We start from the raw sequence: 26,091 nt of genomic DNA, 5'->3' as shown, positions 1-26,091 counted from the left end.
GTGCAAAGGCCCAGTAATAGCGACAGTGGTTTTTTCTTGTTCTTTCTGTTCTTTTCTTTTCTTATTTTTAATGAATGGGAATAGAATTTAGTGGGGCTAAAAGGCAGTGCACTTGGAGAAGAATGGTACAGACAGGGCAGTGACAGATGCAGGAGACAAACTATGGCTCATAGGCACGGCAAGAAATTTGCTTTTATTCTAAGAGGAACAGAAAGCTATTGAAGGGTCCAATTTGTATTTAACAATGATGATTTGGGCTCCTGTCTGGTGACTGGAGTGTGTGCGTATGTGTACATATGAGCTGCAGGGAACCTGCGAAGAGTGGAAGCAGGGGGATCAGGTGGGAGGTTCCTTATCTGCAATGAAATCCAGGCAAGAAATGACAATGGCCCAAACCACTCAACATTCATGGGGATAGAGTACAGTGGACAATGCAAGATATATTTGGAGATAGACTTGATGCTAAGAATGGAGGAGAAAGGGGTGAGGGTAGGGAAGGGAGAAGGACAGGTGTCTGAAGTTAGGTGCCATCCAATGGAGCAGGGCCTAGTTCTATTCTGAACATGAGGCTGGTGGTGGCCTGTGAGACAGCGACCTGAGGAGGTCCAGTGGACAGGTGGATAGAGGTGTCTGGAGCCCCGGGTAGAGGTCTTGGCTAGAGAAACAAATTTGAGAGTCAATATTCCATACAGTTTGTGACAGACAACCCAGGCACACATTTGGTAACTAATAAATGCTTATGATGTGACTGAGTGATAGTTGACAGAAAAAGCAGTGAGAATTCTGCATACGGGAAGATGTTTTGCATCTGTTGGCATGGAGTGTTGAGGAAATGCCAGCAGAGCACCAGGTGCTGCGGCTGCTCAATAAATACTAATTTGCAGTGGTAAAGCTTCAAGAAAGCAATGAACTGTTATTTCAGGACCTGACCCTGCCTGGCTTAATTGGCGCCAGAGCTGTTGTTCAGCTGCTTATACCTTCTGTTCTTCATCCTCAGTATCTTTTTTCCTGGTGGCTTAATTCCTGACCTGGGCATCTTGCTTTCTTCTTGATCACTGCCTCTTACCCTTACATTCAGAGCATACTGTCATCACTTTGACTCTGTCCCTAATGACCAGCTCAGAGCCTGTTCTTCACAGGTTTCTGACTCTGCCATGAATCATGAACAATAACTGAGTACCCATTATGCAGCAGGCACCATATTGGACACTTGACCCACATATGCCATTTCTAGCAACCCTGCAAAGTAGGTGCTTATCCTTGGGTTAGGCCTTAATCTCCCTGAGAGAGTAAGTGGTTGGCTCTGTGTCAGGTAGCTAGAAAGTGGTGGAGCAAGACGTCAAAACAAGTCCAAGCTGACTCTGCAGCTGAGCTCCCTGCTTTCCTGGATTCGATAAGTATGTGGATTTTGCCTGCTGAATCAGTCCGTACCCTTGACTCACCCAGCTCCCCAGCAAATTCTACTAGGTAGTTGGTATCTGTTTATAACCACCATGTATCAAGGCAGACTGGCCTACGTCTATACCCTAGAGGGACAGTGTTCCACATCTCTATAATTGCACACTTTGCTTGGTGCTCTAATGTGGGTATTTATCATGTGGAACTGGCAGGTCCTAACCTGGGAGAGGCCCATAGCCCAGGAAGGTATGAGTCATCAGAGAAACAACAGAGATTGAGTATACTGGAGCTACCACGCTAGGGACCAGGGAAGAGTAGCTGGGAGGAGATGGATTGAAGACCAAGAAAAAGGGCCCAGAGCTGTGTAGAAGAGGAATATGTGGGCTCTTAGCTAAGGGATGAGATATAACAGGAAAACGTACATAGAAAAAAATAACTCATTGTTTTAAACAGCCTTTACTGCTTTATGTAAATGTGTAAATAAAGCTTCAATCTCCCTGGCCACAAACTCACACAGAAAGGCTTTCTGTCTTCATTAGGCATGTCTCCCAAGCATGGAGGTGTGTTACAAGACAACAAGACGTATGACTAAACACCATCTGTAGTAGGGGAAACTGTTTCACCATCATGCAAGAGAAAGTGGTGCCTTCACTTGCAGGAGGTCAGCTGCTGTGAGGCTTGGGAATTTGGGCAGTAATTATCTGCAGATAACATCAAACTGGAGGACAAACTAGAGAACAAAGGGAACTGAAGCTACTCCCGCAGACACTCATCTGAGCAGCACCTGTTCTTCAGGCAAACTTGACCTGTTACTATCTGACACCTGCCTGGCTGGATGGGCCCCATGCTGCCTGCTGAGGCAAGGGAGCTGATGAATCTCCATTTCACGTTAGGTTTCGTGGCAGAAACGGGATATGGAATTCTAGAGGAAAGCAAGCATTGACCAGACATCCCTCACTAAGATATCAAATTGGTAAGGTCAAAAGGTGAAGAGCATGGTTTAACAGGCAGACAAGAGGGGAAAGAAGAGACATGGACATCATATCCTTTAGTCACAGCAGATGGTGATGGCACTGCAACAGCAAACAGATACGCAGTGGACCCTCAGCCCGCTGGATGGCAGAAGAGTTTCAGCGGAACTCTAGGGAGAGTCTGTACAAGGATAATTCGAATCGCCTACCTCCACTGCTAACACTCCACCTGCCTTAAGGGACAACTGACATGGTTCCAAGGATTTTGAGAAACTGAGAGATGTTCTCTCTCTCTCTCTCTCTCTCTCTCTCTCTCTCTCTCTCTCTGTCTGTTTCACACACACACACACACACACACACACACACACACTATACAGAGACAAAATCTTAAATATATGTTTAATTACATCATACTTTTGTTGTCTTTTATTATAATATTCAAAATGCCAATAGCCAAGTCCTTTGCTATATTCCCCACAGCTCAAATAGAGTAGGCTCTCCATATATATTTACAGAATAAACAGATAAATGAATGACTATTTGCTATCTGTTTGCATTTCAAGTTCTGGTGCCTGACCTTGCCTAGTGTCTTTTTATTAATGCCCCTAGATAGAGTCTTTAGTTGTATTCTAATTTTACAAATATTTTTTTCATTGAGACATTTAAATTCCTCTACTTCCTTACACAAGGCAATAATTTTTCTGATGGAGAAACACTCAATAAAAAGCAGGAGTGAAGGAAACTTTAGCAACTTGTGTCTTAATTTGCACTGAGAACACTCTTATTTAGTGCATCTCATTCAAAAATTTGTATTTATCCTATTTTTCTCTCATTTGAAAAAATATTGAATATTATTGGATTTGGTTATTGAATAACAAATATTATTGAATATATTATTTGAATATATTGACCCCAGAGTTAAGACAAGATCAGAGTACGAAATAAATGGAACTCATCCTGGATTTTTCCTTAAGCACCAGATATTTCCTCCTCTCCAGTCATATGGCTGGGGTGAGAAAGTCTACTGTGTCCTAAAATTGAGATGACCTGATGAATTTCATTGCCCTTCAACAGATGTAAAATTTTACATAGAAAAATGTATTAAACCATGATAACTTGGCTCTGAGTATGGGTATGCATGGACATAAGTCTTTGAAACAGGTTCAAAACCTGATCCAAAAAGTACTAATGTTCAAGAGTGAATCTCAAGAGTGTTGGAATTGGAGCCTTTCCCTCCTGATAAGGCATGCATGGCACTTTAAAAGCTATCCGCAGCTCTCTATCTAATCCCAGTGATGACAAAAATAAGCAAGGACCCAGGGGCCTTTGATCTGAAGGATATTAAGTATGCTATTAAAGAAACTGATCAGAATAAAAACAGAAAATAGAGCCTTAGTCCTGCCTTTCAAATCTTGCTGGCATCCCACACTCAGAGAACTGATTAGTGAATTAAGGAAAGTTAGAATTAAAACCTCATCACTTTTTTGTCAGCCTTTATTATTTTAAAATGTCATGTAAATATGACCAAGCATAAAGATTTACTAACTATGGGCACTGAAAATACCCAGAGGTTTATTATTCCCTGTACTTTCTCTACTGTAAGCATTTCATCATAAAAAATGCTAAAAGAATCTAAAGGATATTAACAAAGAAAACATCCAGAATACACATTTTTTGGTGTTTACAAAGGTTGTTTAATTTGTCTCGGTAATGGTTAAAAATAGGAGACATCTGAATCCAAGTTGGTTTGTTAGTATTTTTTAAATAATGTCTGATGTCAAAATATAGATTATGAAGATGTTAAATTTTTCGACACTCTAACAAACGTTAATAGAAATCAACTCCCAGGAAACCTGAAATCCCTCCACTCTCTATGTAGTGCTGACAATTCATCATATTTAACAAGGTGTATTGGAAATAGCTGAGTACTGACCTCCCGAGGACAAATGATTCTCTTGGGACGAGGTGCCTCTTGCTGTAACTGATATACTGCCAAAAAAAAAAAAAAAGAGAGAGAGAAATAATTAGAATTAGAATACCGCAACACATATCAACATGCCTTCAAATATTTCCACCTAAGTACACCTCGAGAATTGCAAATATAAAAAAACAAGAGAATACAGGCACATTTTTTAGACTGGATAAAGTCAGATCATTTATATGGAAATTAGTCATTGTGAATATAAACTTGCAAGATTGATTTTTTTATTCTTATAAGGCCAATTTAGTTTCATAATTGTTACTGGCATTGTTCATTTTATGGCTTGCTTGGAAGACCAAATGTGGCCAAAATTATTTTGACTATTTTAAAGATGAAATTCTACTTGTGAGTAACTGAGTAGTAAGATCATATAATAGGATTCCTGAATTTAAATGCCGATGTCTCTTGACATACCAGGAAAAGAACTGGCATTTTAAGAGGAGTGTGATTCTCTGAGATGTTAGCTATGTACAAAGATATAACTGATTCTGAGTGAGTGAAACACCAAGCCATTTCTCGCTCTTTTCTCCCTCCATTTTTGCCCTGTCTATCACACTGTGAATTCTCATCCATTTGATGACTTTCCATCCACTGTCATTCCTCTTTCCTGGGTGCTTTCTCATCTTAAATAATAATAACTCCTTCCTAACCTCATTTAAAGACAGACTTTCAGTCTTAGGCATGGAGGAAAGCAGGTCATTGTATATAAAGCAATCTATCAGACAATTATTGGTGATTTTTCAGAATATAATGAGTGATTTTTCTGCTGCTCAGCTAGTCTGCTTATTTCTGGTAAAGGGAAAAACTATCCTAAGCAGGTACCTTTGGATTCTACTTCCGTGAAAATACAGGTTGGAAAAAAAAAAGTTGATGTTATCTTCAGAATCCTGAAGAGGAAAGAATTAATTTTAAATGGAATAAATCTACAAAAAGTTTTAAAAAACTAGATCTGACAAAGTCTTCCTAGAAAATGTAATAAGCAAAACTTTCCGATCTATTTTTAGGTCTAAAAATAAAAAAATGTAATTGAAGGGCAGGTGATTATATGGAAACACAGATAAAAACGATGGAATATATTTTGTACTTATGGCTCCCCATTGTCTTTGGCTGAACGTGGTTATTTTCTTACCTAATTAGTGTAAACTACCTGGTTTTAGCACAGATAAGGAGCTATCTAACCCTCTATACATTTTGAAATGTACCACATTTCTAGGTATAGGTCACCCACACTAATGTGTCACCTAAGGATGACTGTAGTCATCTGTGAAAGGAAAACAGAGTTCAACATAACCCTTTAGCTCAGGACACCAAAAATGACAGACAGATAAAAAGAAGGCTTCTACACACCTGCCTCCCTATAGAGAAAGAGCTTTCAGAGCCCAATGAACCAATACATGGAAAGTGGGACTAGGTGGAGGAAAGATGAATGGCCTTGCACGTGAGATCATCAACCAATTGACACTGTTCACTTTGTGCTATCTCTTTCCATTGGCTTCCATGGCACCACCCTCCTGGTCTTCCTCCTTTGATCCTGGCTACCTCTTTCCTATGCATGTTGCTGCTCCTCCTCCTCCTCTACCTGTCCACTGACCATAGGAGACCCAAGGCTTACCTTAGACCCTCTTCAGGTCTCATTCTCTTTCTTCTCCCTAGGGAATCTCCTCTAACTCTAACACTTCATTTATCTCCTACACACAAAGGCACCCACATTTCAGCTCAGAACCCTCCTCTAAGCTCCAGGATGTATACCTTACTTCCTACAGATTCCTCCTGACTTTCTCAAAAGAAAAGGGACCTCAACTTCAATATGTCAAAAGTTGAACTCAAGATCTTTTCCTCCAAATCTAGGCTTCTGGGAATTCTGATATCAGTGAAGGAGCCCATTATTCATCCTATTTCTCTAGCCACCAGCATCCTAGAAGTTGTTCATCACACCTCAGATGGTCAGTTCATCAACAGACCTGTCACGTTTGCTTTGAAACATCTCCAAAGTCTGTCGACTCCTCTTCATCACTATCATTAACACCCTACTCCAAGCTCTGGACTCTTCCCATCCTGCAGCCTGTTTTTTCCCTGGTGGCTAGAATGACTGTTTTAAAACAAGACCATGTCACTCCCCTTACATGCCCTCACATTGCTCTCAGAGGAAGATCAAATGCCCCACATGCTTTTGCCTGTCTCCTTCTACAGTATTACCATGTGCCATGCTCTCTGCTCAGCCAAGTTTGTTTCCTCCCCTTTCCCTAAATATGCAGTGCTCCCTTCAACCACAGGGCCTTTGCATATGCTATTCCTTCTGTCTATGACATCTTCCTCTACTGCTTCTCTACCTCTTGTTATCTGCCCCTTATCATCAGGTCCTTAGTTCAAATATCAACTTCATGGAGGAGTCCTTCTTGACATCTCTCACACCAGATCCAAAGACATCACCCTAGTCTATGCTCTTACAATCCCCTGTACTTTCCTTTATATAACTTATCAACAATTATAGTTCTGTATTTATTGGTGTGAGTTCCAAAAACAATGGTCTCTCCCTGCATGTTGTAAGTCCCACCATGAAGCAAGGCATCATGTTTGTTTTTGCTTGTCTTGTATCCTCAGGTTTTGTCGAGGTGCTATGGATATAAATATAAATAAAACCACAGCCTCTACTTTCAAGAACCCTATCAGCTTTAGTGAGAGGCCCAAATGTTTTTATGAAATAGTATAGTAAGTACAGGGCTGGCAAGGATCATCTTTTTAAGACTTGGTTTACCAATCTTTGTTAGAAGGAAATAGTTAAATTAACTATGGTACGTCTTCTGATGGATACCATGCCCCTGTAATAAGGACTGAGAAAGCTCTCTATGCACTGACCTGGATCGATACCCTTGACATTCTGTTAAGCAAAAAGAGCAAGGTAAAATACACACACACACAACCATAATACATAGAATACACATTCATTTTAAGAAAGGGAGTAAAATAATAATGTATATTCAGTTTTGTTTACATCTGTATAAAGAAACTCTGGAAGGAACAAGAAAGAAAGAAAAGCATTTACCTTCAGGGGATAAAAAGAAAGACAAGGACAGGAGTGGAACAAAGATTCCTCAATGTATACTTTATGTTGTTTTGAGTTTTGAATCATATGTATTGCTTATTCAAAAGAAAAAGCTATAAGAGATAAGGTCAGAGAAGGCTTCTTTTAATACATGAGGAAGAGTTGGCCAATCAAAGACAGAGAAACAGTTGTGGACATTCCTCTGGCTACCCCAGTATAGCTCATGCCCTCCTTAATCACCAGGGAGGCTACATGGAATTCCTTTATTCCTCTGGAATCACTCCCAAAACTACTAAGCTGCTTTTTAGCAGGATGTTACTGCTAATGAGCATGCAATGGCCATCTCCTAAAATCGCAGAGGAATTGCAGAATTCACATTCAGAGAATCCTGCCCACTCTTCTCTTCCCATTGTCAATGCTTCTAGAAGCCAACAGTGATATATGGCTGAAATGGCTTTGTGAATACCATTTTTAATGGAGGTGGCAAAGGAAGCATACCTGTTATAAAAGAGAAGCATTTTTAGCTAAGTGCTCCTTTGCAATTCTTTTTTTTTTTTTTTTTTTTTTTTGAGACGGAGTCTCGCTCTGCCACCCAGGCTGGAGTGCAGTGGCCGGATCTCAGCTCACTGCAAGCTCCGCCTCCCGGGTTCACGCCATTCTCCTGCCTCAGCCTCCCAAGTAGCTGGGACTACAGGCGCCCGCCACCTCGCCCGGCTAGTTTTTTGTATTTTTTAGTAGAGACGGGGTTTCACCGTGTCAGCCAGGATGGTCTCGATCTCCTGACCTCGTGATCCGCCCGTCTCGGCCTCCCAAAGTGCTGGGATTACAGGCTTGAGCCACCGCGCCCGGCCTCCTTTGCAATTCTTACAAGCAAATATGTGAGCATCTGCTATATGCCAGATACCACAGTTAGCATTATGTGGAGGCTTTCAGAATGAATGGAGAGTCTGGGAGAAGAGAAGGGCACCAGCATACCAAGTGCCTGCCATGTGTCAGGAATAACATGTATTAAATCTTCTTAAGGAACCAGAAAAAATAACTTTGTGTCATTATCATTCTGGATAGGGGATGAGGAACAGTGCAGAGAAGTTAAATATTTGCTCCAGGGCAGGGCATAGAGCTAAAATACATCCTTTTGATTCCAAAGCCCCTGGTTTGATTGTTGGTCTATTTTTTTTTTAAGAGATGGGGCCTCACTATGTTGCCCAGGCTGGAATCAAACTCTTGGGTTCAAACAGTCCCCCTGTCTCCACCTCCCAAGTAGCTGCGAATACAGATGGGTGCCATCAACCCTGCTTCCCTGGTTTATATCTCCCATGCCTCAGGGCTTTTGCAGTTACTGTTCCTTCCATCTGGATTACTCACTCCCAAGATATACACACGGCTCACTCTCTCCCTTCATTCAAATATCTGCTTAAATCTCACCTTATCAGGGAGGTCTTCCCTGACTTGCCTGTATAAAATTCCACCCTATCCCTCTGTTCCCTTACATAGTTTTAAGTTTCTCACAGCACTCATCATCATTAACACAATTAATAAACAAGACATAAATATTGTGTTTATTTATTTTGTGTACCATCTCCCTTAACTAAAATGTAAACTCTTTGAGGACAGGGACGTTGTTCCGTGCACTGCAGAATCCCCAGCATCTAGAACAGTGCTTGGCACATAGTAGATGGTGGTGGTGGTGTTGTTGCTGTTGTTGTTTGAGACGGAGGCTCGCTCTGTTGCCCAGGCTAGAGTGCAGTGGCACAATCTCGGCTCACTGCAACCTCCACTTCCTGGGTTCAAGCGATTCTCCTGCCTCAGCCTCCCAAGTAGCTGGGACTATAGGCACGCATCACCATGCCTGGCTAATTTTTGTGTTTTTGTAGAGATGGGGTTTCACCATATTGGTCAGGCTGGTCTCGAACTCCTGACCTCAAGTGATCCACCCGCCTCGACCTCCCAAAGCACTGGGATTACAGGCGTGAGCCAGTATGCTCAGCCTTGTAGTACATGTTTAATGCATATGTGTCCCTTTATTCCCCTTTAATCAGCCCAATACTACTAAGCTGCTTTTTAGCAGAATGTTACTGACAGTGTGTGTAGCAGGAGTCAAAGGGGCCATCTCCTAGAACCACAGAGTTCTAGATCTAAGAAGGACTATAGAATTCACAGTGAGAGAATCCTATTCACTATTCTCTTCCCATTATTAATGCCTCTGAAACCAACAGTGATATGTGGGACACCATGGGGAACTAGACCCTGAAGCTCACACTTTAGGCTTCACACTTGTGACTGAAGTGGCTTCGTGAACATATTTTTAATTATTTGGTGAATGAACAGACTGTATCTAACGACCCATGGGTCACAATCTGTGCCTTCGAGGAGACGCCAGTGATGGGGGACATGCATAGAGACACAAAACCAAGGTGGGCCAAGTGCTTTAATGGGGGAAGAGGAGGAAGCTATTCTATTTACTCAAGAGGTCAGAACATCTTCCCAAGGGAAGAGGCAGGGAGCTCTCCTTAAGGATTAGAAGGGTTCTGCAGGTAGAGAAGAGAGAAGGTTACAGATAGAGGAAAGAGGAACTGCAGGGAAAGGAAATGATGAGCTGACTGGTCAGCAAGAGGCCAGTGTGGCTGCTGAGCCAGGGTGTGGAATGTGTGAGAAGGCCATGTGGGGCTGGACCTTGAATGACATGCTGGGGACTGTCACTGTCCTCCTGTCTGTAACAAAGGGACAGTCACATGTTTGAGCAAAAGCCATGATCTACTCTGTTTAAAAATATTGGTAACAGGGATAAGGTTATTCAGAAGAATAAATGCTGCTCTTTTCTGGGCACAGACCATGTGCCAGGCACATTATATGCATCTTCTTACTTCATCTTCCCAAAAAGCTTCCAAGGTAACTGTTATTCCCCTCACTAATAAGGTAGCACAGTTGCCTACCAGCTTTGAAGATTCTCAAGGTCACGCAGATCATAAGATGAAATCAAGATTCATAGTCTCGATTTCCAAAACCCAAAGCCTGTAGTTTTCAGCCTGAGCCAGTGGTTGCCTAACTAGATGGTGGAGAGGGCCCATGAGGAGCTGCTCACATTAGAATCTCTGAGGAGTTGTTATAAAATAATACAGATTCCCAGACTCCATCTCTGGCAATGCTTACTCTCCCAGTCTGGCCAGAGGCCCCTAAATCTGTTCTTTTTAAAGCTCTTCAAGAAACTTATGCACATCTAGAAGTAGGAGCCACTGTCCTTTGCCTTGCTGAAAGAGGGATCAGACATGGGGACACTGGAGACAAGCAAGCAAGAGAGAACAGTGTTTCACTGGTACACAGATGAGATTGTGAAAGTGTGAGTTAAGATAACACTGGTGCAATTGCAGATGTGAAGGTGAGTTGATGGTCTCAGAGATTCAAAAGAGAATTGACAAGACTAGTTTACAAAGTGAATGGAAGGAGGGACCCTGAGCAACTGAGAGATTGAGATGCTACTACACAAATAAAGGATGCAGGTGATGGAACATTTCTGGACAGTTCCTCTCCTATAATCAACAGGCTAAATCCCACAGCTGCATTCTCTAGGGACCCTCTGAGCTTTAGCAAAGAAAAATTTGGTAATTCACCAATCTCACAACCAACAAAGAACAATCCCAGCCAGGGGCGACTTGGAGGAGGGAAGAGGGAAGGCAAACCCCAGAAGCGAGGGACTGCCACCTCTCTCTCCTGGCCCCTCGGCAGCAGACATCATTATTTGATGACTTATTTCTCAATGAGCAGGTCTCAGAATCTGCAAACCCCTGTTCTATGCTGTTCCAAACAACAGAAGTTGGCAAGTAGGCACAGAAGCCTATTTGCCATCTGGGTTACCTAGCTGGCTATAAAGATAATGAGATGACAATCAATGACCATGGCAGCCATATAAAAATAGGCCCAATCTCTTCTCTTAGCTTCAAATGAGAGCCTGCCCATCATTTTCAAGGTTAGCTATAGCAGAACAAACATCCATGAAAAAAATCTCTGAGGCAGAGTTTAATATAACTGAAATTTATCACATAATCTGAAAACGTTGCTCCTTGAATTTTCCTTGTTCAACAAACACATTTCACAAGTCACATGCAATAATGTATGTCTATTCTTGGGTGGTCTGTGAGCTGAGAGGTGATGTGATGGAATTGCTTCTGCAGCAATGTCCCACATATGTGCCAGGAATTCCCAGCCCCGGGCCCTCTGCCGCACACCAGAGAATTCTTAGCACCAGAGTAAGCTGTTTGGCAGGGGTGGCAGTCACTGGGGAACACGGAGGTAGAGCTCCCTAACTCCCCAAGAAACCCAAAGCAGATTGAGAAATTGAGAGCTCACTGACAGACTGTTTTACTTTTTCTTCAGTAAGAAAACTTGACTCACTCTGGGAACAGAAACAGACCGCTAATGGGTGAAAGCCCACAGCCTGGGTGGCCTTGAAGCCCAGACCAGCTCCACCAGCTCCTAAGAGATCCAGCAGGGATGGCTTCTAACAGTCTACTTCTTTCTTTCTAAGGAGGGTATATGGACCCAGGAGCTGAATCCAGCCACTTGGCCATGACACTGAGCCAGTATGACCCTGTTCACTGCTCATGTCATCCCAGTTTTCATGGGAAAACCTCATGCGCAGGGAATTATAGGTACTTTAGATGTTTTCTTTGGCTCAAATTCACCCTCCAGCCTGCCATGGGAAGGCCTTGCCTTGCTAACAGAATGTCAAGTCTTTTCTTTTTTTTTTTTTTTTTGAGATGGGGTTTCACTCTTGTTGCCCAGGCTGGAGTGCAATGGCACGATCTCAGCTAACCGCAACTTCCACCTCCCAGGTTCAAGGATTCTCCTGCCTCAGCCTCCTGAGTATCTGGGATTACAGGCATGCACCACCATGACCGGCTAATTTCGTATTTTCAGTAGAGACAGGGTTTCTTCATATTGGTCAGGCTGGTCTCGAACTCCCAACCTCAGGTGATCCGCCTGCCTTGGCCTCCCAAAGTGCTGGGATTACAGGTGTGAGCCACTGCACCCGGCCAGAACGTCAAGTCTTAATGGGGATTTAATTATCTTGTCTAATGACACTGTGAAAAACCTCTAGGAGGAGATGACAGTTGCCCACACACTGAGGGGTTTCAGGCATAAGTGTGTATAAGAGAAACCTGTAGGGTTTGATACATTGCACATCCCCCCACTTTTCTGATCCAGAGATCTGTGGTAAGGCTGAGGAAAAATTATCATAAATATTCTTCCCAAATGATTCTGATGCTGGGATTCTGTAGATCAGGGTTCTGAGGCTCTAAACTTCATATCTGTAAAACAGGCACAAGCTATGCCTGCGTGACCTGCTGCCCAGGGGAGCCTCCAGGGAGAGCTGTCAGCCACTGCATCTGCTGCCTAATTGGCACTTGGCCTCTTAAGAAAGAAAATCTTTCAGAGCATAATCATGGTGGTTGGCTTTTGAACTTGCCTGCTCGAGGCAAAAAGGTTATACAGTTCTGGCTTAACATTTAGAATGTAGCTTTATTATTATTTTTAAGTGAACGTGAAAGTAGCTTTTCTTTTAGAGCATTGAAACCAAAGCTTTCTCAGTGACTTCATCAATGTTTCTTGTGTTCAGTCTTGAGACTTAAGAATTAGCTGCAGATGTATGGTACTTTGGGACAAGATTATTCTATGGAAACAGTTCAGTGAGCCATGAAGTTAGCTTCTAAGAAAAGCAAAGGAGCAGAGAGGGCAGGGACTTAAAGGCCATCACGTGGCATCATGGTTCCTTGAGTCAACAGCGATCTTATCCATCTTTGTGGCCCAACTCTAAGCACAGTGTCTGGCTTAAGGCAGAGACTTAATATGCATTTGTTGAATGAAGGAGTGAAATTAATGAACACTATAATTTATATAAAATATTGAGAGAACTGATTTCTTACTCTTACTCTTCTAAATTTCTTAGCCAGATATTTATGGTTGCCTTCCCAGCATCCATTTTCATCTTCCTGCTTCCAATATTACTCCAAATTTTCCAATCATGTTATACAGGGTTATATGGGGTTGATCCTTTCCCGAATTCCAGTGGTGAGTCCTGATTGGTTTAGGGCAGTCAGCACATCCCTGACCACAGTGATAGAGTCAGAAATGGGTAACCTAGGTCAATTAGGACTGAGACTCAATTCTGAGACTTTGTTAGATGTGTCAAGAAAGCAGACTGTCCCTTTGCCTGTTGCTTTTGGATAAGAAAGCCACTGCCCTGATATTGTTGATAGTTACAGGGGGATCCCAAGGGAAGAACATAGTAAGAGTAGAGTCAAATCTAGGAAAGCAGAGCCAAGAAAGGAAGAAATACACATTGGATTTTGGTAATGTCATTTGAGTTGCTGGAACAGTCATGTCTGAAGTCAGTGCCTCTGGACTTTTGGCTTAAGTCAATCAATGTGATTGAGAGTAGTATTCTGTTGCTTGCAGCCAAGAATAAAACTCAGAAATTGCTTCTTAAAATGAATCATTAGAAATGGACTAATTTTCTTTTCTTTTTAAAGTAAAGTTTTTTAGAGACAGGGTCTCGCTGTTGCACAGGCTGGAGTGCAATGGTATGATCACAGCTCCCTATAGCCTCAAACTCCTGGGCTCAAGTGATGCTCCCACCTTAGCCTTTTCGAGTAGCTAGGACTACAAGGCATGCCACCATGCCTGGTTAAGACAAATTTTCTTGTAGGAATAATGCCATACTTGGGGCTAGTGCTTCATAACAAGAATTTGACATTAAATAAGTCAAAGTTATGGCCAAAAAAGGTAAACGAAAACAAGGATATAGCTACTTACTTGTCTAATCATTGCAAATAATAAATTTTTAAACCAAGTCCTATGCTATGGCAAAAAATATACTGTATCTAGTAAATATATGACAGAATTGATAGTACTGAAAACTGCTAGAGTTTAAAAAAGTGTGTGATGGAAGAATATGGATTCCATACATGATATGATAATGAGTTAGACATCAGTATCTAAAATTAACCTCTCAAAGGATAATCTGTGAACATTTCAAAGAGAAAGGCTTGGAAATTCCTGGGGTTCGGAACGGGTTTACCAACAGTTTGTTTAAAATAAGACAAATTCAATATTCTGATAGCTTTGTTGGACTTTCATATCAGGAAAATGATACCATTTTAGCATACTTGGATTTTTTAAAAAGCATCTCATGAAGGCCCTCAGATTCCTTCTCCTAGTCATCCTTCAAGACCCACATGCAAATTTGACTTCTATAGTCTTCTTTCCCAGGAGATAGAAGAGTAGCGTTTTGTTACCAGAATTCATTTGCATTTTAAGTTTATTGGTTTACATCTGTCTCCTTGACTAGACTGTACATTGGAGGAAAGTATAAGCCACACTTTATTCATTGTTGATTTCTAACACTTATCCTCTGACATTTAGAATGTATTTGCTGAAAGATTAAATGAATGGATGATATTCTTGGGAAAAACATGGAGTAGTATGAGCTTGATAATTCATATGTGGTCTAACACCCAAACTCAAATAATTCATGGATCCAGGATGACCAAAAGAGAATTCTTCCTCACTGGTGGTCTGTAGGGCTTTGGTCAACACGTTTTTGATGCCATGGATGGCATACTCCCCTCACTTTCAGAGATCTACATCACTAGATGCTCTCAAATGGAGCCTGGATGACTATTAGTTGGATATAATAAAGAGGAACTTTTGCAAGTAAAGTTTTATGATTATACAGAAAATTTTCTTAAAAACACAACTTGGTTAGATCCAAAAATCAAACTTAAAACCAATACAGAAGGGTTAAAATTGATATTGTTAACATTAAGTAGCAAAGATTTTCCAGCTTCCTCAAGACATAGAAGTACTTTTAAGAGACGTTATCGGGTGGCCCAAGGTCTCTTAAAAGAAGGCAAAATGAATTTCAGCCAATGCCATCTTTTCGCTTCAGCAAAGCTCTCTGTGGTGGCATTCTCTCAACAAATATTTATTGGGTCATTAATGTATGCAAGGCCATGTGTGAGCCAGTGTGCAAAGCACAGGAAGCCATGGAACACCCAATGCCTCTCACTACAGATATTCTGTCGATTTACTGTCAGAGCTCTTCACACTCCATTAGGAAACAAACAAACAAAAACATCCAATTACTAAGTCATTAGCACGGCCTTTCAAAATAGAAGATCCGAATGCAGAGCATTAGACTGGAAGGGCCCTTAGAGACCCAGCACAGCCCCATTATTTCACAGATGGAAGAACGGACTTATGTAACGAAGAACAAGGTGCCTCTGTATGTGCTGGCAAGGAGAGATAAAAACAAGATGTTTGTGAAGTGAAACAAGCAAGCTGAAAGACATAGCGTAAAGCCATTTTTACACAACAACAACGAAAATGCTTAACATGAAGCACGAGCTTTTAAACAATCAGAAGGATCTGCCTCCCCAAATTCACAGAGTTCAGCAACTGGCAAAGGGGAGAGTGAACTGGAATATGGGGTGGGGAATTTGTGGATTTGGAAATTTTTACTCTCAGTTTTACATATTTCCCTAACGTCTGTCTTTTATGTAGCTTTGTATTGCTTTTGTAACAAATACATACATATATATTTATGTGTGTGTGTGTGGCTGTGTGTATGTATATGTTATATATCGATATATAATATGTGTGTATGTGTGTGTATATACATGCACTTATGTATATATAAGATTTTGAATAGAATGGACAAGTCTTGGACACACGCAGGCTGTGGGTTCCACTCAGAACGCTACCCCACTACTTTTTGTGAATACTTCACCAAGTTACTTAGCCTCCCTGAGCCATGGTTTCCTTACATGTGAAATAGAGATAATAACAGTCCCCATAGGCCTGGTATGGTGGCTGATGCCTGAAATCCCAGCAATTTGGGAGGCCAAGGTTGGTGGATTGTCTCAGTTCAGGGGTTCAAAACCACCCTGGGCAACATGGCAAAACCCATCTCTAATAAAAATAGAAAAAATTATCTGGGTGTGGTGGCGTCTGTAACAGTCCCACATACTTGGGAGGCTGAGGGTGTAGGATCACCTGAGCCCGGGAGGTGGAGGTTGCAGTGAGCTGAGATTGCGCCACTGCACACCAGCCTGGGTGACAGAGTGAGACCCTGTCTCAAAAAAATAAATAAAAAAAAAATGGTACCCATCTTTGAGAGCTATGGTAAGAATTCAGGACTTGGCTGCTTGGTGCGGTGGCCAGCACAGGGCAGGTTCTTGATGGGGAGTGGTAACCCTGGCAGCTTTATTAGGAATGCTAATGACGATGGCAGAACTGGAGCCTGAGCCAGGACCTGCGTCCCCTGGCTCTGGACACAGTGGGCTCCTCCTACCACAGTCCTGCCCTCTCTCACTGGGGAGTTCCCGAGTCAAGCATATAGTACTAAGGAAAGAGAAGACAAGACTTAGGTGATGACAGCCACCTGCCTTCATGAAGGGAGCTAGGCGGGTGACTGATGATCAGGCAGGATCTGTTTCTAAGAGTCACCCTTGGTGACCAAACATGGTTCTTTACTATCTGTTCATTTTTCAGTGGTTGATGTCACATAATATTTTATCCTTAGAATGATTGGCCAAAAACATAATTCACAGAAATCAACACATTCTCACTTGCTAATCAACGGTATAAAAAAATAAATAAAAATAAAGCCCCAAACTGAAAGGCAGAGAGTCAGAAAGTCCACCTGTCTTCCAAGCATTTCTGAAATGGGCCACAGCTGGTTCTTGGAGCCCCTGGTAAGAGGAGGCGGCTCAGTTAATCCTCTCTGACTAATCTTTTTCCTCAGTGGAAAGAAAGATTTGAGTTTTCAACGCTGCGAGGTGGGAACACTTGTGTGCACCACATCGCTGGCAAGAATTGTTCAAAAAGGCTGGCCTGCTAAAGACTTCTGGGGAGATTTTCATTTCAGGTACTCACGGTATGATTTCCATATTGGAGGCTGGTATTCTTCAGCATCTAGAATAAAAAAAAAAAAAGAAATCCATCATCAGTCTGAACGTCAAGCTGTCAACGTGTGTCTTCTCTGGAGGAACAACAGTCTGTCTGCAGTACTTGCATGTGGGTCTCGGGGGGACTCTCTTCTCATTGAGGGGGCAGTTCCAGGCACAGGGGAGGGGATGTGCATGGAAACCTTGTGGACTCAGCATCACTTTCTTCAGCTCACATACTGTGGCAGATCAATTGCTTAACAATTTTCATAGAGCCCAGTAAATCAAAAAAGATTTTTAAAGCAATTAACTTGATTGTACCCTCTAGTAATCCTTTCAAATGGTATTTACTTAACTTGGCATAGTAAACATATAATTTATCTCACAGTTTCCAATCAGACCTTTAGCCCATTTATTAAGACTTGAGGGCAAGACGCAAAGCGGCAAGTATGTGGTATTAAATCTGTAGAGTTGTGCAACTCAACCAACTGAACTCCTAAAATACTCGATCTGACAGCAGAGACACTGATGATTCCATAGGAATTGCATTATCTCCTTGAATTAACTCCAATGTGTGACTTAGAAAATTTCCACAAACCTCTCAGCAATCAGAAATGTCAGACTGACAGAGTTACAACAAAGTGGAGAGGCTGAAATTGTTATTCCTCCATCTAGGAAACAGACAATGAGAGAAAACCTGCTTGTTCAGTCAACTCAACCATCCCAATGCTGACAGCTGAATTTATAATTCTGATGCAGTTGTTAGAGTCCTCCTGCACTCACAGCTATAAGGCCTTGGGAAACCATGCTCTAACTCAAATAGGAGGAAAAAAAATCCTTTTTTGCCAAACTACAGAATGTTGATGTGGGGGAACCTTGAGAGTTTTCTAGTTCAGCACCTTTAGATATGGAAACTCTGTTCTCGTCATCCTCTACCTCTGGTGCACCACACAGCCTGCCCTTAGACTACCCTTGTCCTTGTGTTCCTGTCCTGTTAAACGTTTCTTGAGACGGAGTCTCATTCTGTTACCCAGGCTGGAGTGCAGTGGCATGATCTTGGTTCACTGCAACCTTCACATCCTGGGTTCAAGCAATCCTCCTGCCTCAGCCTCCCGAGTAGCTGGGATTACAGGCACGTGTCACCACACCCAGCCAATTTTTTATATTTTTTGGTAGAGGTGGGGTTTTGCCATGTTGGCCAGGCTGGTCTTGAACTCCTGACCTCAAGTGATCCACCTGCCTCGGCCTCCTGAAGTGCTGGGATTACAGGCAGGAGCCACTGCACCCGGCTCCATTAGACTTTTCTGACCTCACTCATGAAGTAAGGTGGTTTGAGGATGTTTTTCCACCTGAGAAACAAATAGGCTCTTCATAAATAAAAACTAATTCAAGGGTAGTATTCTTCCCCAAATCCTACTCACTTGTGCAGCTTAAATTGAATTCTTTCACAATTATTACCTTGCTCTCTGGGGCCCACCATATCACAGGGCTCAACTAAATGTCTCTCATGCTCATTTCATACAAACAAATTTGTGTTGTTAGGACTGAATTGTCAAGAACCTACAGAGGGATAGTCGGCCACCTAGGCACACACATAGTCAGTGCATTAGTGATGGTTTACCATGTTATTCAAACTGGGTTTTGCTAAATCAATGTGTTCATTAACTCTGAATATTTTTGCCAAAGTAAGAGAACAGTGTCTTATAATAGTGAGACTTTAACCCAACCAATTAATTTCATCCCATAGGTGACATAAATCAATTTCAATGGGTTAACATGAGTGTTTGTTTATAAAGAGCATTCAAATAAAATTAACCAAGTTGCTGAGTTTACAAAACAAATTCTAGTCCCATTCATACAATGCCCCCTCATCAGAAATGCCAGGCCCTTTGTTTTTGCTTTTTGCTTTTTTGTTTTGTTTGTTTGTTTGTTTTTTGAGACAGTCTCACTCTGTTGCTCAGGCTGAAGTGCAGTGGCATGATCTTGGCTCACTGCAACCTCCGCCTCCTAGGTTCAGGCAATTCTCCTGCCTTAGCCTCCCAAGTAGCTGGGATTACAGGTATGTGCCACCACACCCAGCTAATTTTTGTATTTTTAGTAGAGATGGGGTTTCACCATATTGGCCAGGCTGCTCTTGAATTCCTGACCTCAAGTGATCAACCTGCCTCAGCCTCCCCAAGTGCTGGCATTACAGGCATGAGCCAACGTGCCCCGGTTCTCTATGTTAAAATGTTGAAGGCATCTTCAAAAATATTTTTTCAAAGACAAATAGATACACACATACACATACACACACACACACACGATAGATTACACAGAAATGCAAATCCCTGAGATGCCACCTACTCAAAGCTGTAATGTCTTGTTATTTTGGATGAGGTTTATTCTATGAGGCAAGCACAACCTCCAGACCAAGAAGTGGTCAAACAAGTTCAGTATCTAGAGCACCACCTTCTATATACTCAGGGAAGGTCTCAAGACAGAAGATGAAGTTCCCTTTCTGAAGGTCTTTAGTATAGTCCAGATGCTCCACTTGGATCTGCTAAGGTCTTCTTACCTAAAGTCAGAAGTTCAGCTAAGGAGACCTCTAGCTGTCCATTTCAGTCTTGTTGTTCTGTGGAAACCCTACAGTTTTGTTTCGTCTGAAACGCTGGCCCCTAAGTTAATACTCCTTTAGGCTGTGGGCTACATAAACAACCTAGTCCGTTTCAGATGCTCCTTGTTGGCAACATAACCTAGAGGAAGAAATCTGCCTGCAGAGACTGAAGATCACAACACTTCCTAGTGTAAAATCCTCCAAGGCCTTCCCTGCACGTGGAATAAAATCCAGGCATCCTACTGTGGCCCATGGGAGCCTGCATCATCGGGAGCCTGCCCACCTCTTTGACTCCACTGCAGACATTTTTCCCTTTTCTCATTTATCATCCAACTACACTGGCTTTCTATCTGTTCCTAGAACAAGCCAAGCTCTTTTGAGTCCTTGACCTTTGCTCTGATGGACTCTGCAGGTAAAATGCCCTCCAATAGTTCGCTGCATGGCTCACTGGCTCCATCGCATAGGGCTCAGCTTGATGTCACCAGCCAGGGGCTTTCCCTGCCAAGATCCTGTAAAGTGACCTTCCCTCTGCCCCAGTCACTCTCCTCACAGAGAGCTGATCTTTCTTCATAGCACTATGGCCCTCTGAAATTATTTATTGATTTATTGGTTTGTTATGACTGGTCTCATCCTCTACTAGCCAAACTCCATAAAAGCAGGAATTTTGCTTCATTCGCTTCTGTGTCACCAGCCTTTAGATGGGTGCCTGGTGCATAACAGGCATTCAAAACAAAACAAAACAAACGTGTTAAATGAATGAATGAACTCTCAGGGTTCAAATCCTCTCTGACAACTAATGGCTGAATAATTCGAAGGAGGTTATCTAGCTTTGTTTTTAAAGAACCTCCCAATGCTCATCTTTGTAAAACAGAAAAAATAAAAGTACCTACCTCATAACCTATCTCTTAGGGGCATTGTGGGAATTTTTTTTTTTTTCTTTTTGAGATGGAGTCTTGCGCCATTGCCCAGGCTAGAGTGCAGTGGCACAATCTTGGCTCACTGCAACCTCTGTCTCCCAGGTTCAAGTGATTCTCCTGCCTCAGCCTCCCGAGTAGCTGGGATCACAAGTGTCCACCACCATACCGGGCTAATTTTTGTATTTTTAGTAGAGATGGGGTTTTACCATCTTGGCCAGGCTGGTCTCAAACTCCTGACCTTGAGATATACCCGCCTCGGCCTCCTAAAGTGCTGGGATTACAGGCATGAGCCACTGTGACCGGCTGCATTGTGGGAATTAAATGAGATAGTGTATATGAAATTATTGGGACAACATCCTGTCAATTTTTTATATTTTTCTGCAAGTTCTCAGCAGAGCCTCACTAATGTCGTCGTTGTTATTGTTACATCACTCTGCCCTGATTCTTCCCAGGTGAGCCCATGCTGTTGTCTTCTCTCTCTTGACTGCAGCCAATGACTGTCTCTATTCTTGCCCCCAAATCTGGAGCCTGTCATTAAGTTCCAGGGCTGTTGTCATGGAAGGTTTTTCTTTCCCATAAAAGAATTCATAGTGAGGGGCCATTTGTCATGCTTCAGTGGAACAACTATAATTACCTTGGCCTTAGAAATATGTTTCACAAACCACTAAAGCACACTGTTAGGAGGCCTTGGTCAAGCGTCAGAGCACAAAATATTTTTAATATGTTGAAACCAATTTTTAGTGCCTCCAACTTTGCCCAACCAACACATACACATATTTGCCCTAATTTCAAACAATACTTTTCAAAGATCAACTTGAGTCTTGGATAGACTGACACTTAAAAAAAAAATAGGTTTTCAAGGTCATTTAGTTCACTTTGTCATTTGGCAAATGAGGAAAATGAAATGCAGAATGATTAAGTGGTTACCTCAAGGTCATAAAACAAGTTAGAGGCAGAGGTGAGAGCTTTGTCTTCTAGAGCTCTGACACATCATTCATCCTTACCAGGCAGTCCCCCCTAATTTACATATATTGAAATCAAGAAAACAAAATTATTATATGTTATATATGTTACTTCAATTCTTGTGAGGCTTAAAAGAAAAAATAAAATAAAGAAAGCAAATTAGTGGTGTGAAAAATTGTCATTAAGCCAAATGGTAGAACATATTCCATCTGTGCACACACTTCCATTGCATAAAGTCCAGGAGACACAAAGTACTGGAAATACTGACAAGATAAAGCATAATGCCTTTTGAAAATGTATTATTTTGTTAAACATTTTGAAGAAATAAGGAAAGGGGAGGAAGGAGAACAAGAAGCCCCGTATTAATTAAAAAAAAAAAAATCTATCCTTGAACTCAGAAGACAGTTACACATTTTTAGAAAGGAACAATGAATTACAAAGATCAGAGAGGCTTAGAAGACTTTGACTAATATGTATCTAACCTTTAAAAAACATGTCAACCTTTTGACTCAGCAATTCTGTTCATGGGAATCTAGCCTAAGGGAGTAATTGAACGCATGTACAAAGATATACATGAACAAGATGTTCATCACTGTGCTATGTGTAAGAGTAAACCTAAAAGCACAGAAAGAAGGGAGTGGTTAAATAATTATCATAGACTTAGTCATGAAAATGACAGTTTGGGTTACAGCTTTGTGGTTGAGAGCATAGCCTCTGGAACTAGACTGCTTAGGTTTAAAACCCAGCTCTGTCACTTACTAGTGTGTGACCTTAACCAAGTTATCTTCTCTGTCTGTACCTCAGTTTTTAAAATCTATGCAAGGAGAGTAATATCATCACCCAACATATAGCATTGTCATGAGCACTGGATCAGTTAATATTTATAATGCTTAGTCTGCAAACAAAAAATCACAAATATGTTTTATTTCATGAAAGCCATGTGCAGGAGAAAGCTGCAAAAGAAGAGACTAACAGAACAACAACAACAACAAAAGAGAGATTACTCCAGATAAAGAGTGCCATCAAAAAAATTCCTACTGAAGGATGGACGTAAGATAAATCAGGAGAAAAAATAAAATACAATGTGTAGTCTCATGCCTGGCATATGGTAAATGCTATACTAGCTGTTATTATCTACGTTTAATGATAAGAAACTATTTATGCTACATTGTTAAGTATTAACAAATCAGGTTATAAAATAATTTATTAAATATTATCTCATTTTAATAAAAAGTTAATATTCATATACATAGAAATTATCAAGAAGGCAATAAACCCAATTATTAAGGCTTGCTATACCTGATAGTAAAAATGCAGGTGATTTCTACTTTTTCTTACTTTTATTTTACAATTTTCTGTACATATTGCTTATATAAAAATTAAAAATAATGAGAAATAAATTTGTAGGAGTGCTAGTTTTTTTTAAAAGTACACTGACTAAACAAATCACCACCTCAAAAATAAAGTAGATGTAAAAAGACCCAACAAAAATAACTGTTGTAATAGCACATACAGCATGTACAGTATTCATGCAGGAAGAGCTAGGAGTGAGACAAAAGACAGTTACTTTTGCAGCAAAAGGCCATGTCTGATTCCCTTGGCCCTCTTTTAAAAATTCTGTGAAACAAATATCAATGAGTAATTCTAAGCAGCCTGGGAAACAGGTGTCTCCTCTCATGAAAGGATGGGGAGGGAGGGGGGAAGATACAGATGCTTAGAAAATGATCAAAACCTTTAAAAGATGGGTAATAAGACCATTGAAATAATCCATAAAGATTCTGAACATGTTAAGAAGAGGAAAGAAAAACGGGTTAAAGGGGCCTGGAAGTGCAGGTTAAAACTCGAAAGCCACCTTAAGAAAACCTTATGTGCTAAAGGTAACTAAACCCCAAAAAGATGATGCTGCTGTTCTGGTCTTTGAGGGAAAACAAAGAATTCTGGGATTAGCCCACAGAAAGCTTCTCAATGTCTGAGAAAGACTAGGGGACAACCGGGACAATAGGGAATAGGTGGCATAAAAGTGCATCTTTCTGGATCAAGAGCACAGCAAAAATAAAGTAATACCTCTGTTGTTTCCACTGAACTTTAAAGTAATACACCATTGCTGAAAAACAGAAAAAGTCCAATAATTTAAAAATGTATACTACAGAAAGTTCCCAACCTGCGGGGGAAAAAAAGGCACCATTAAGAGATTTGTGTGAATCCTTCCAGATTTTGTTCTGTGAATAGCTGGAATAAAAATTTACAAAAATGGTTTCATACCATACATACTGTTCTGCAATTTGCTGTTTGAATTTCATGATATTGCTTCAGCATCTATCCATGTCAGTACACATAGATCTACGTTATTTTCTTTTTATAACTGTTGCTTGGACTTCCATTACATGAGTATAGCAAAATATACTTAATTCATTTATGTTATAATTTTTAATTGATGGACATTTAGACTATTTTCCACTTTGGGCTATGATATGGTTTGGGTCTGTGTCAATTCAAGTCTCATCTTGAAAACTGTAATCCGTACGTGTTGAGGGAGGGACCCCGGTAGGAGGTGATTGGATCATGGGGGTGGTTTCCCCTATGCTGTCCTCATGATAGTGAGTGAGTTTTCACGAGATTTGATGGTTTAAAAGCAGCACTTCTTTCTTTGCTCTCTCTCTTCCTTGCCACCTTAAGAAGAAGGTGCCTGCTTCCCCTCCACCTTCCGCCATGATTGTAAGTTTCCTGAGGCCTCCCCAGCCATGCAGATCTGTGAGTCAATTACACCTGTTTCCTTCATAAATTACCCAGTCTCAGGCATTCTTTACAGCAGTGTGGAAATGGACTAATACAGGCTACTGTAAACAATGCCACACTGATACAGGTGCAGTATAGATTCGGGAAAGTTGAACTGCTGGGTAAAGGGTCTGTGCATTTTTTATTTTAAAATGGCCTTCAAAACAAGTCAAGTCAATTGAAACTCTCAGCAATGGGTACAAGAATGCCCATTTCCGGCCGGGCGCGGTGGCTCAAGCCTGTAATCCCAGCACTTTGGGAGGCCGAGGCGGGCGGATCACAAGGTCAGGAGATCGAGACCACAGTGAAACCCCGTCTCTACTAAAAATACAAAAAAATTAGCCAGGCGCGGTGGCGGGCGCCTGTAGTCCCAGCTACTCAGGAGGCTGAGGCAGGAGAATGGCGGGAACCCGGGAGGCGGAGCTTGCAGTGAGCCGAGATCGCGCCACTGCACTCCAGCCTGGGCAACAGCGTGAGACTCCGTCTCAAAAAAAAAAAAAAAAAGAATGCCCATTTCCCCATACCCTCCCTCATCAACACTGGGCTGTTATCAATATGCTCTTAATTTTTGATGCCTCAAGACTCAGTTAGAAAACTCACAGATGAGACTAAGAATGCATTTGCAGGGAAGCAAACGGAGACACAGAAACGCTCCTGGAAGAGAACCTGTGGAAACATATGGCCGTGGAGTGCAGGGAACATACGTGAATCCACACGTTTGGGTGGCAGCAGCTGGAAGGCTGTATTCTTCCAGGCATTTTTAGCTCCAGAAATATGTTGATTTGATGGAATCACCTGAGGAGCAAGTGTAAAGGAATTTGGAGACTGATTAATGAAGAAAAATTAAAGAACACATGTGCTCCACTTGGCTAAGTGACAACTGAAGAGGAAATACCTGCAAACATCCGGGAGAGCCAGATTCCTTCACTTGGCTCAGTGGAGGATGACTAGACTCATAGAAAAACACAGGCAGAGGCTTAGGAAAATGAGAGGAGTCAAAGCTTCACCGATGTAGAGAATGATCTATCAAGGAAGTTGAAGATGACCTATTTTCTTAGAACATTTCAAATAAAGCTTTGTATATGGCATCAGTAGATCATTTATGAAACAGAGAGGAGAAGGACTGGGTTTCTCCCTCTGCCATCCCCTCTCCCAGAAAAGCCAGATCTGTGCTGTCACTTTTGATTTATTGATGCAAACATTTGTAAATGGGCTGCAGTAGGCTTTTTCCAGGGAAGTTGGGTGAAAACAGGCTTTTCAATCAGGCATGGAACAGCCTCACAATGAGACGACAGTTCAGAATTTGTTGGGTGATTAGCTTAATGGGCCCAGAATGGGTTGGGATCCAAACAAAAGCAAACAACAACAGCAGGAGTGGGATGTTGTGTCTGTGCACATGCTGCAATATGTCTTCGACACATACATTATGCCCACGCTTGAGTCCTTAGCAGTATGTCCTCACCGACAGAGTGTATGGCCTCTAGCTATGATCTTGTCAGGCCA

The 26,091-nt window shown here is 41.7% G+C and overlaps 1 protein-coding gene across 2 annotated transcripts in view; it reads right to left on the bottom strand.

The window, feature by feature from the left end:
* CHN2 (chimerin 2) overlaps window positions 1–26,091 on the bottom strand; it is a 318,403-nt gene that overhangs the window by 142,151 nt on the left and 150,161 nt on the right. For both annotated transcript variants that reach the window (XM_050783197.1, XM_050783196.1), the window contains exons 2-3: window positions 17,327–17,365; window positions 4,303–4,358 (exon numbers count right to left, since the gene is read on the bottom strand). In XM_050783197.1, the coding sequence (XP_050639154.1) occupies window positions 4,303–4,358; window positions 17,327–17,365 (95 nt within the window). The remainder of the gene's footprint in view (window positions 1–4,302; window positions 4,359–17,326; window positions 17,366–26,091) is intronic.

Source organism: Macaca thibetana, chromosome 3 (genome assembly GCF_024542745.1).
Source record: "Macaca thibetana thibetana isolate TM-01 chromosome 3, ASM2454274v1, whole genome shotgun sequence".
NCBI classification, from domain to species: Eukaryota; Metazoa; Chordata; class Mammalia; order Primates; family Cercopithecidae; genus Macaca; species Macaca thibetana.
The sequence above is the reverse complement of the archived record's forward strand: the minus strand, read 5'-3'. Positions and strand labels throughout refer to the sequence as shown.